The 10,270-nt window shown below is 36.4% G+C and overlaps 1 protein-coding gene across 2 annotated transcripts; it reads left to right on the top strand.

Annotated features, from left to right (window-relative positions):
- Nucleotides 1-1,452: 1,452 nt before the first annotated feature.
- On the top strand, nucleotides 1,453-5,283 carry LOC110614124 (CDP-diacylglycerol--inositol 3-phosphatidyltransferase 1). Of its 2 annotated transcripts, none has more exons than XM_043956262.1 (12): nucleotides 1,453-1,876; nucleotides 2,242-2,372; nucleotides 2,481-2,567; nucleotides 2,757-2,841; nucleotides 2,936-2,985; nucleotides 4,009-4,048; nucleotides 4,178-4,222; nucleotides 4,315-4,380; nucleotides 4,512-4,626; nucleotides 4,715-4,771; nucleotides 4,878-4,976; nucleotides 5,068-5,283. In XM_043956262.1, exons 4-12 carry the CDS (start codon nucleotides 2,774-2,776, stop codon nucleotides 5,125-5,127), a joined length of 600 nt encoding a protein of 199 aa, XP_043812197.1. In that variant the 5' UTR covers nucleotides 1,453-1,876; nucleotides 2,242-2,372; nucleotides 2,481-2,567; nucleotides 2,757-2,773; the 3' UTR covers nucleotides 5,128-5,283. The 2 variants fall into 2 exon arrangements, with proteins under 2 accessions (XP_043812197.1, XP_021611302.1); XM_021755610.2 differs by having other exon boundaries at nucleotides 2,481-2,571.
- Nucleotides 5,284-10,270: the final 4,987 nt, after the last annotated feature.

The following is a 10,270-nucleotide window of genomic DNA, read 5'->3' as shown; positions in this document are numbered from 1 at the left end:
TGCTCACAAATGAGTTGTTGTTTGATAAAGCCATATCGTCTTAAGAAATGGGGTAATTTTCATTCACGGTCATTGAACTTAAGTCACTGTTTTATTACAATCACTAAACTTCAATTTATTTTAGAAAAATCATTAACATACATGAAATAGTCACTCCGGTGAATTTCCGGCGGATTTTTCAACGAAACGCACAGGTGGCATGTCCTATGTGGCAAAAAAAAAAAAAAAAGGAAAAAGCTCCTTTTCCACATTAGAGAATTTCATGATGGACTTCTACACACATAGTGTGGGACTCCGTTGTACGTGGCGCTGTAGGTTTTGAGGAAGAAGGAATACGATGAATTCAAAGTCGATATATGGTCATGTGGAATAATCCTTTATGTTCTCCTTGCTGGGTTCTTATCATTTCAAAATGAGAATATGATGAAGATGTGTAGAAAGATCTTCAAAGAAGATTTTGAATGTCCGCCATGGTTTTCCACCAAAGCTAAGCGCTAAATTTCTAGAATCCTAGTTGCTAATCTAGAAAAAAGAATCACAATACCAGTGATCATGCAGTTCCCTAGTTTTGTAAGGGATTTACAAGAGCACTAGCTCTTTCCTTTGGAGAAATATCAAATCTAGATAAAACAGAGGAAGACGAAAAAATTTGCAGATTTCTCATAAGAATGCCTAACAGATGCCACCATTTCAATAATCCTAGTTCTTGAACCTTTACCAAGAGGCGATTGGTGATGTTGTAGAAATAATTTGAGCTCATCTGCAATATTGAGTCTTGAAACATCTATGGTTTCATAGCCGAATAGCTTCTTTTTCATCTTTGCAAATTGTTTTGGAAAGAATCCATTCATTTAGGATTATAGAGACTTATTTAGAAATTAGAGAGATTTTCTTATGGGTGTGTGGAATATATAATTTTGATAGTATTTGGGCGAGAATGTGAAGACATATAGAGCAAAGAGATCAGTGGCGATAACAGGAAGACCATAAGAATGTGGACTACGAAGGAATATATAGTTGCTCTCTTGAATTTAGTAGTCCCATCTCTTATTTTCTATTTTTAGGGAGGTTGATCCTTATATTGGCCTTCTGCTACTTCATAAAGATAAAGAGAAAGTGATTTTGGATGAGTATCAAGGATGAGTTTTAAAATATTAAACGTAGAAAAAACAGAGGAAACAAATTTTTTTCATCAGTGAAGGAAATTAAAGAATTATATCTTCTTGAGATTAATAGCCTTTAATGTGGCAAAAAAATATATTTTTTAGTTACATAAAATATGTTATATATGCATTTTATGAGAAAATTTATAAAAAATTTATTGGAATGACTATTTTTAATGACTACGAATCATAATTAACATCAAGAAATATCATATATGAGCTCTTGACCGTCCATCTTAGGGATCCATTCACAACCGTCGGATTGCAATATAAAAGGGTCTCATCTGGCAATTCTCCTTTTCTTTTCGACACCCGATAGAGTCTACGGTCAACTCGTTTTTCCACCGTTCGACACCTTCCCATAGTTGGTGACGTCACCGGTAGTCTCCGATTAGGACCCGCGCACGCTACCGTGCTCCTCCGCAGAATCATAACAATCTCTCCTTGGTTTGGCTTCTCCTGAAGTTTCTTCAAAAGTTTGGATCGAAAAACCCAAAACCACAACTGTCTCCCAGTTCCGCCACTTTGGCGAAGTTCCCAGGCACCTGAGCACCGCAGGAACACTTCCCGAATATCCGGCAGCCATCCTTCAAATCCCGGCGATACTTAGGCGATTTCCGATATAGCTTTGGCGACGAACTTGAAAGCACAGCAGGTTTAAAACATATTTCTTCTCTTTCTGGGACAATTGCTGGGAAATTACTTCTGAGCAGGTAAATTCTTGTACCTCTTCCTATTTTAGCCAGTCTTGTTTCACTGTTCTCATCTCCTACACTCTAAACACACGGATGCTTTGTTGATTCCTGTGTTCGTGGATTACTTGATTTAAGGTTAAGGCAGTAAAAATTGATGATTGTAATCTTGAGGAAATGTCATGATTAATATTGTTGTTTATGCTTTACATTGATTGTCTGAGTTGAGAACCTTGAATTTGAAGTTGAACTCAATGGTTTGTTATTGAATGGAAAAGGTTAGATCTTTGGGCAAGATCTTTTATGATAATATGTAACTTTGATACAGACGTCGTTTACATCCATTGTCGCTTAAATTCAGTGTTTACATTATGAAATCTATTCAGATTGCCAAGGACACGCTATTTGCACTGTGAGGAAGGAGTGCTTAAAGAAAAGAATCTAACTGTAAACAGAAATTGTTTGCACGGATCAAGGATTTCTGCTTCCAACCTGTTTTCCCTCTGCTTCCCCGGAGGTTTGAATTTATTGCATTTTTAAGCTGATTTTATCAAGTTTCTATTTTTTTTTAAGATTTTCTTTTTCATCACAGTTTAATCTCTCTCGCTCTCTCTCTTACTTGCAGTTGTGTTCTGCATAGAAGATTTAAATGGCTAACAAGTCAAGACCAAAACCTAGCAAATTGGCCGTCTACCTTTACATACCCAATATCGTTGGTTGTTTTTCTTGTTTCCTACTTTTATCACATTTTTGTTTTATCAAATTTGAATGTTTACCTCCATAGCAGTTTGTGTTTTATAGCAACATTGGGTGTGTGTATGTACATGTATCATCTCTAATCTCTTGCTTCATGAGTTAATTTTATATGCTTTAATAATTTCTGGGTGCTACGTGAGTGCAGGATACACAAGGGTTCTCATGAACTGTTTTGCATTTGCTATATGCTTTTCCAACAAAAGGCTTTTCTGCCTTCTCTATTTTATTAGGTGAGAAATAACAATCAATTAAGTTTCTTTCAGATTTTGATCTTCGCTATCTTCATGGTGTAACTCTAATATGATCTGTATTTTCCCATTTCAGTTTTGTATGTGATGGAATTGATGGTTGGTGTGCTCGTAAATTCAATCAAGGTATGGGTTCTGTTCTAGTTTTGTCATTGGCTGCCATATGAAATCGAAAATAAAAATGTGTACATGTAAAACACTTCAGTCCTTTCTGTTTTGAAAATGTGCACCATACTCATCCCCTTTAAATTTGATCATACTATACCAGTTGAGCATACTACACATCTTAATCCCTCGAATTCTTAATTTTACACTGATGGTAGTTACGGACTAAACACCATACCTTTTATACAATTGGTATGTTTTTGTTGCAAAGCCTTTTGCTACATTAAATTATCTTTATGAAGTTCTATGGCTTATAACTAAAAATTTGATGCTAATTGAATTAATAAATGGTTGTCTTTTGTTTTTGACATGCAATAGCAAAAGAGTTACATTGAGAATTTTTCAGATGAATTGTTAAATTATTCAGTTAGAATTTTCTTTGGCACAAAGAATTTGCTGTTACCTAGATATGCAAATTTTGTTGCATCAGCTAGACCCGGCTGGCAGTCTGGTCTGGGCTGGAATCACTGGTTCTGGTTCAAGGATTAGGGCTAGCCTGGACTGGACTGAAGGTTTCACCTTGTTTTAGTCAAATCAGCAATTCCTTTTTTTCCTTTTAAATATCATGTTTTTGGCCCTAATGGGCATATAAGTTTTTGTCTGATTCAAGATGAGTTTGCTCAATCTGGGTTTGATCGGTTTCGGTCTTGACCATGGCCAGGTGTAGCACCAGCCGAAGGGTTTTATTCTTTTATATATTTGTGAACTTGCTACCCTATGCTGATGACATATGGGGCTTGCATTTTAATTAGAGGGACGGTCATGGATCTATTTTTGCAGCCAGCTCAAGGAATTTTGAATGTTAATTAATAGCAGTTAGTGGCTTCTTTCTTCTGTTAGGAGGGCTCATAATCGACAAATCCTAAAAAATTGTTATTTCATCTTCTCAGGTTGAATGGTTCATATATTTTCAGCAGAAACTAATAGTTTCTTGTGAATAAATACCTAAGATCAAATGTCTAATTCATATTTCACCTTGTTCAGTATCAACCTTTGGAGCTGTTTTGGATATGGTTACTGATAGGTGAGATTGTTTCTCTACAGATGTACTTGCTCGTTTCAATTTTGCTAGGTTTTTTTTTCCATCCTTTTATTCTGAGACTTGCTTGCTTCTGATTGCATCACTGATTTAATAAACATGTTTTGCATCCAGGATTAGCACTGCTTGTCTATTAGTAATGCTCTCCCAAGTATACAGGTAATTATTTTTATCGTTTATTTCATGTGCATTACAACAGAAAGAATGCATGTGTTTCTATTGATCTCTTTTGGTTGATCTGTTTTATGTAGACCTGGCTTGGTTTTTGTGTCATTGCTTGCCCTGGATATTGCTAGCCATTGGCTGCAGATGTACAGGTAACTTTATTTTTGGGTAGAAAATGCATAGTATATGCTTTTAGACGTGGATCATCTAGTTAAATATGGATATTTACTCCTTAATTAGAGTTTGGTGTATATTGTCTCGACCTTTGATACTTTAATTGCAGCACATTCTTGTTAGGCAAATCTAGCCATAAAGACGTGAAAGACAGCTCTAATTGGCTTTTCAAGGCTTACTATGGGAATCGGATGTTCATGGCATACTGCTGTGCAGCTTGTGAGGTATATATCACTTTGGTTTGTATATTTACTTGTCAAGTTTTTTATGGCACTGCCTATAGTTCTCTTCTTGACTTTATTGATTCTGCAGGTTCTCTATATTATCTTATTCCTCATTGCAAAAACAGAGAATGAAAATTTGATGGATGTAAGCCTTATAATTTGGCAAGCATAACCTTTTTCCTTTTTCTTGAGTATAGGACTTATGTTGGTTTATAATCTTCTCTCTTCCTCTCCCCCCTTTTCTTTTTCAGGTTTTTACAGAATCTATGAAGGAGTGCTCACTTAGCTCTATCCTACTTGGCTTAAGTTTGTTCGGATGGGCAATCAAGCAAACCGTAAATGTCATTCAGGTAGCAGCTAATTCCTTTATTGTTTTCTGTTATTATTAACTGGGTGATTTATTTCCTTCAAATGATTTATGGAACTCTTTTGCTGATTCAGATGAAGACAGCAGCAGATGTTTGTGTGCTGTACGATATCGACAAAAAGGAGAAGCATTAATGTGTTTCCTCAGTTTTCAATGTTCACACTCAGCACTGGTAGCCAATGAACTATGTTTTGGCCTTTTAACTTGAACAATGTTTAGAGTGACATACGAAAGTACAATTTTTTACCTTGTGATTTAATGGAAGAGGTTTCAATATGATTTTCTTTCAATTGTTTAATGGCTTAAATAGCTTGATGCTGATGACAATAACTAGATTTTCTTGTATTTTGCAATTGTAAGCTGAGCATTGATGTCTTTCTTCTCTCTCATTTATCTAATATTGAGTCGTTAAGTATTCGTTGGTCCTGTGTTGGAAACATGTTTGGTCGGTTGGCCTATTGATTATTGCTCGACTCAGACAGTAACAAATGCCTGTCATCTCCACTGATAAAACATGAAAGATGAAGCACTAATGATTCTCTTTAAATTGGCGTGATGGGCTCTCTTTGGGGAGGATGATGCATTTTAGATTTAGGGGCTGATATCAGAACCCAATTTGGATCTGCTACCGGTATAATTCCGTATGATCTAAAAAAAAAGAAAAAAGAAAAAAGAAACTTAAAACATTTGTTAATTAAACACAAGCATATGTGATTTCTCATCAATAAAAACATCTGTATGGAGTCCTCATCATGTAGCTCTTATACACGGTTTAGTATTTAAATTTATAACATATATTAATTTAAAACTTTAAGATCATAAAACACCCGGATAAAAGATAGGTTAAATACATCATCAAACATGTGAATTATTTCAAATTTGCTCATTAGATACCTCTACTAAAATCATGACATTTTGAGCACCTAAACTATTAAAAAAATGACATTTAAACACAATTTTGCATAATACAAAGATTGATCAACACATGCGATAAGCATGTAAAAATTATGCCGTGTAGAAACAAACAAAGGCTGACATAGGGATGTTACATGGAGAAGCTACTCGTATTAATGGAGTGTTGGCTCTTATCATCGAAAAGGAAATTTTTTCTTGGATAGCTTGGTTTGAAATCACAATTCTCTGGATGAAAGGAGAAGAAATCAGCTAGGTGAAGAAATCCCTATTATTATAGTGTGTTAGTAAACGTCGGTGAAGGAAGAACACACTAACATTTATTGATGAGAGTAGAGGTCCTGGCATCGACATTGCAGATATGATAGGAAAAGCAAGCTTTTGTTTGAACAAAATGTGAGTGATTCATTCTATATATTTGAAGGGAGGAAAATCTACACTGTGCATTCATTTATTATTTGAAATGGGTGTAAGATTTAGTTCATGTGTATTGAAAATTTAGGTTTTTTTAAATAAATAATATGAACTTTTTGAGAGTTTATATTTGGGTGAGACTACTTTTTACTAAATATTTTATTTAAGCAACAAGATTCCTATTTGTGCTTATTAGCTTTGGTATTGAAAGCAATATGACTGTTAGCTATATGCATTGGTCCTTTTTTGTGTTGATATGGGTTTATTTTTTTTTTTTAATTAGTTTATTTTTCAATAATTACAACATGTGTTTTAGAGTGACGATGCACATTAGGGGAGGAGTCTTTTTATGAGGGTGGGTTTGAGATATATTGACGGATAAACACATATTATTTGTCAGTCAGTTTTTAGACTATTAAACTATGTAAGGGATAATGCAAGGAAGATGCACTATGGTCAGGTGGTAGGTGTATATCACAGGGTAGTTCATAAGACTGGAGAGGACTTTGTACTAGTTTAGAATGACAAAATACGTACTGATATTTTATAAGAATATTAGAAAAAGTGAAATACTTGAGTCGTATGTGAGCCACTCAATTGTTGAGTCTGCTAAGGCTAGGCTAAAAAGGGAAACAAAACAGTTAGAAATGAGCCACTGAATATTTGAAGCTGCCTTTAATATGGGAACAAAGAAACTAAGAATGAAGACATAATGATATGCATCCAATATGGCAAATTTCTAACAATGGTATAGAGCAATCTTATATCATTCAAATGAATCTAAAAGGAGTTCAAAATCATATTTATATGATCCAAATACACTTGGGACATATTTCAATTCATATGGGGCAGATTCGGTGCAACGCTTACAATTATGAATTTAGGTAGCCTAATCAAGTCTATGGGCCAAAGCTACACAAAGAGAAGCCTAAATGAAGATAAAAAAAAGGCTCTTGTGAAGATTCAGCTTTGTTATGATGGGCTTGCTATGTTTTATTATTTAAACACTTGTTTTATTTTGGTTTTGTTTGGACTTGTATTCTACCCATAATTTATCTTCTAAGTTTTAGAATATTGGACCATGTTTTTTGCTTATGTTTTGTCACTTATGAGTTTGATGTGTTATTTTAGTATTTGATTGGGCTTGAGCCTTGTGTATGGTTCGGTCAAGTCTAAGAAGAGTGTCTTAGGGTTTTATTTGTTTCTCCTTGTTATAGGTTATAGGAAGTAAATATGTTAATATAGGAAGTAAATATTGATAGATGGGTTGGTTACTTAATCTTAGGGATTGTTGTAACGACCCGGAAACCGGACCGCTACCGGCGCTAGGATCCAGATCGACTTAAGGTCGCCGGGACCCGTAGCAAGCCTACTATACATCCTGTATATCTGATAAAATCCCATACATGATCACATATTTTCGTAAAAACTTAAACTTTTCATACACCAAGTTTGACCTGCGCATGCACCATAACTGTAAATATAAAACCCCACACTAGAGCCCTCATCAAATGCTCTAGCGGGGTAACATATCATATGTCAAGCCTGGTTCAACATAACTCATCATTAAAACATTTCATATAGATCATGTACAAAAAGGGATTACCACTACTATTTGGGCTAAGCACAATACTAATCCTTGAAACATTTCTCTACATTACATTACATCATACCATTTTACATTACATGTCCACTACTAATCTATTACACTTAACACAACCTTCAACCTTGACGACTTCCCAATCTATCCTGAACCTGCAAACCTGGGGGTTAGGGGAAATGGGTGAGCTACAAAAGCTCAGTGACCAGAACAATAAAAACAGTTTATAAACATATGCCATCATGAAATGCATCACAACACAAGTAAGTCACCTCAAGATGGTATTGTCACCAATAGCCCTCTACAGATCCAATAAATGCCCGACCCTCGATGGAGCTCCTCAGGACTTCCTCTTAAAAATAATATAACATGTCCAACTGTGCCAGGGGCGTAGAATGGACAACCCTGGTCTTTCCCTTACTCTGTGCCAGGGGTGTAGAATGGGCAACCCTGGTCTTTCCGTATCATATCATCACATATCGAGAGCTAATGGATCATCCAATATCCATCCACATTAACAACAAATTATGCAATGCATCATATTCGTGAATTCTAATGCAACAACCTAATCCATAAACATGTATCCATGATGCATGAGCATGCTTAAAATTTTAATCGCTTTATAAATAAGAGAGTTATGTTCTACTCACCTCTGTCTGACTCTGAACTAACACTGAAGCAGCTAATACTGCTGGCCTTCTCGGTTCCTCGGGTCTGATCCTAAAAAGGTGGACTCAAATGAGGGACCAAACAAACTTTAACATGACTCTAAACATCCCCCAAAACCCCTCTAAAACATCATAAACATGCATGGAAAAACAGGCAAAGGAAGGCTGGGCAGGAGACTTTCGGCGGCAGGTTCGGCGGCCTAAGGTCCCTCCAGAGCCTAAAGTCAGGCACTTTTGGGTTCAGGTTCGGCGGCCGAAACTCCCCTCCAGAGCCGAAAGTCCAAACCTTCGGGGGCGAGTTTAGGCGGCCTAAAGCTGCCTCCACAGGCAGGTTCAGTGGCCGAAACTGGCTTCGGCGGTCGAACCTGGACTCTCCCAAAGGGCAGAACTCGATTCTGCCTTGGATATCCAGCCACCCACAATAACCCAACATGCATCCAACTATACTAAAACATGCATATACACATATTCAAGCATATAGGGGCATAAAACTAGCCTATACCCTAACAAACATCACATTTAACATACATTTATCATTTAACTAACATAAACCCTAACATTTTACATCTACTCTAAACATGCATCAAAACCCTTAACCCCCTTTTTAAAACTTACTTAAAACATCATAAAAGGTGTGGATCGACACTTACCTCTTAAAGATCGAGAGGAGATGTGATCCAAACTTGGAGATTGGGAGAAAACGAGCTCCGGGGGTCTCCAAGCTTCAAAACTTAGATCTTGGCTCAAAATCTTCATAACAAAGTAAAAACTCATCAAAACTTGAAGGGATTTGAAGGAAAACAACAAATCGACCATGGAAGGGCGAAATCTCACCTATGCCCAAAAATAGAGAGAGAAAACTCACCCATTTTCGGACAAGGGGCCTTTTATAGATAGCTGGCCAGACCACCTTCGGGGGCTAAAGGTGCTTCCGCAAACTCCCCATGTTCGGCGGCCGAACTTGAGGTTCGGCGGCCGAATCTGAGTTTTCTTCCTTGGTCTTTTTCTTTCAAAAACTCATTTTCTTCTTTATTAAAACCATAAAACACATAAAAACATTTTAGAAAACCATATTTTACCCTTCTAGAGGGTTCTGACATCCGAGATTCTGCCGAAAAGTGGGAATTTCGATGCCAGAGTCTAGCCGGGTATTACAATTGTATAATCATAGGCTTGATTTTCCTTCCTGTTTAGATACCGTCTCTCATGTATAAATAGGTTGTAATCTATATTGTGATATACAATAACAAAATATTATCTTTCTACATGGTATCAGAGCCATTCTCGTAGAGATTTTTTTTCCTTTTCTCTCTCGTCAAGTTTTAAATTTTTTTTTAGACTTAGGCCTCCGTTCATTTGGGTTATCCATAAAGGGTAACATTTGGATCTCACCATCGCCGGAGTCGCCACACCGACCCCTTGTCAGATCTGAGGTTTGTTTGCTGTTCGGGTGTTGGGTGGAGGTGTTTTTTTTTTTTTTTGGTACTATTCATCGGCACTGTTCACGGGTACTGTTCATCGGTACTATTCACGGGTACTGTTCTTCTGATCCTTTGCTATTTTGATTGTTTTGGGTTATTTGTTCTGATGGCTGAAGTTAAAACCACCGTAACTGATGTGATTCCTGTGATGACTAAAATTACGGAACACAAATTAAATGGATCTAATTTTTAGATTGGAGTA

The sequence above is a fragment of the Manihot esculenta genome, chromosome 4, assembly GCF_001659605.2.
Source record: "Manihot esculenta cultivar AM560-2 chromosome 4, M.esculenta_v8, whole genome shotgun sequence".
Classification (NCBI taxonomy): Eukaryota; Viridiplantae; Streptophyta; class Magnoliopsida; order Malpighiales; family Euphorbiaceae; genus Manihot; species Manihot esculenta.
Note: the sequence above shows the minus strand (reverse complement) of the source record. Positions and strands in the feature narration are given on the sequence as shown.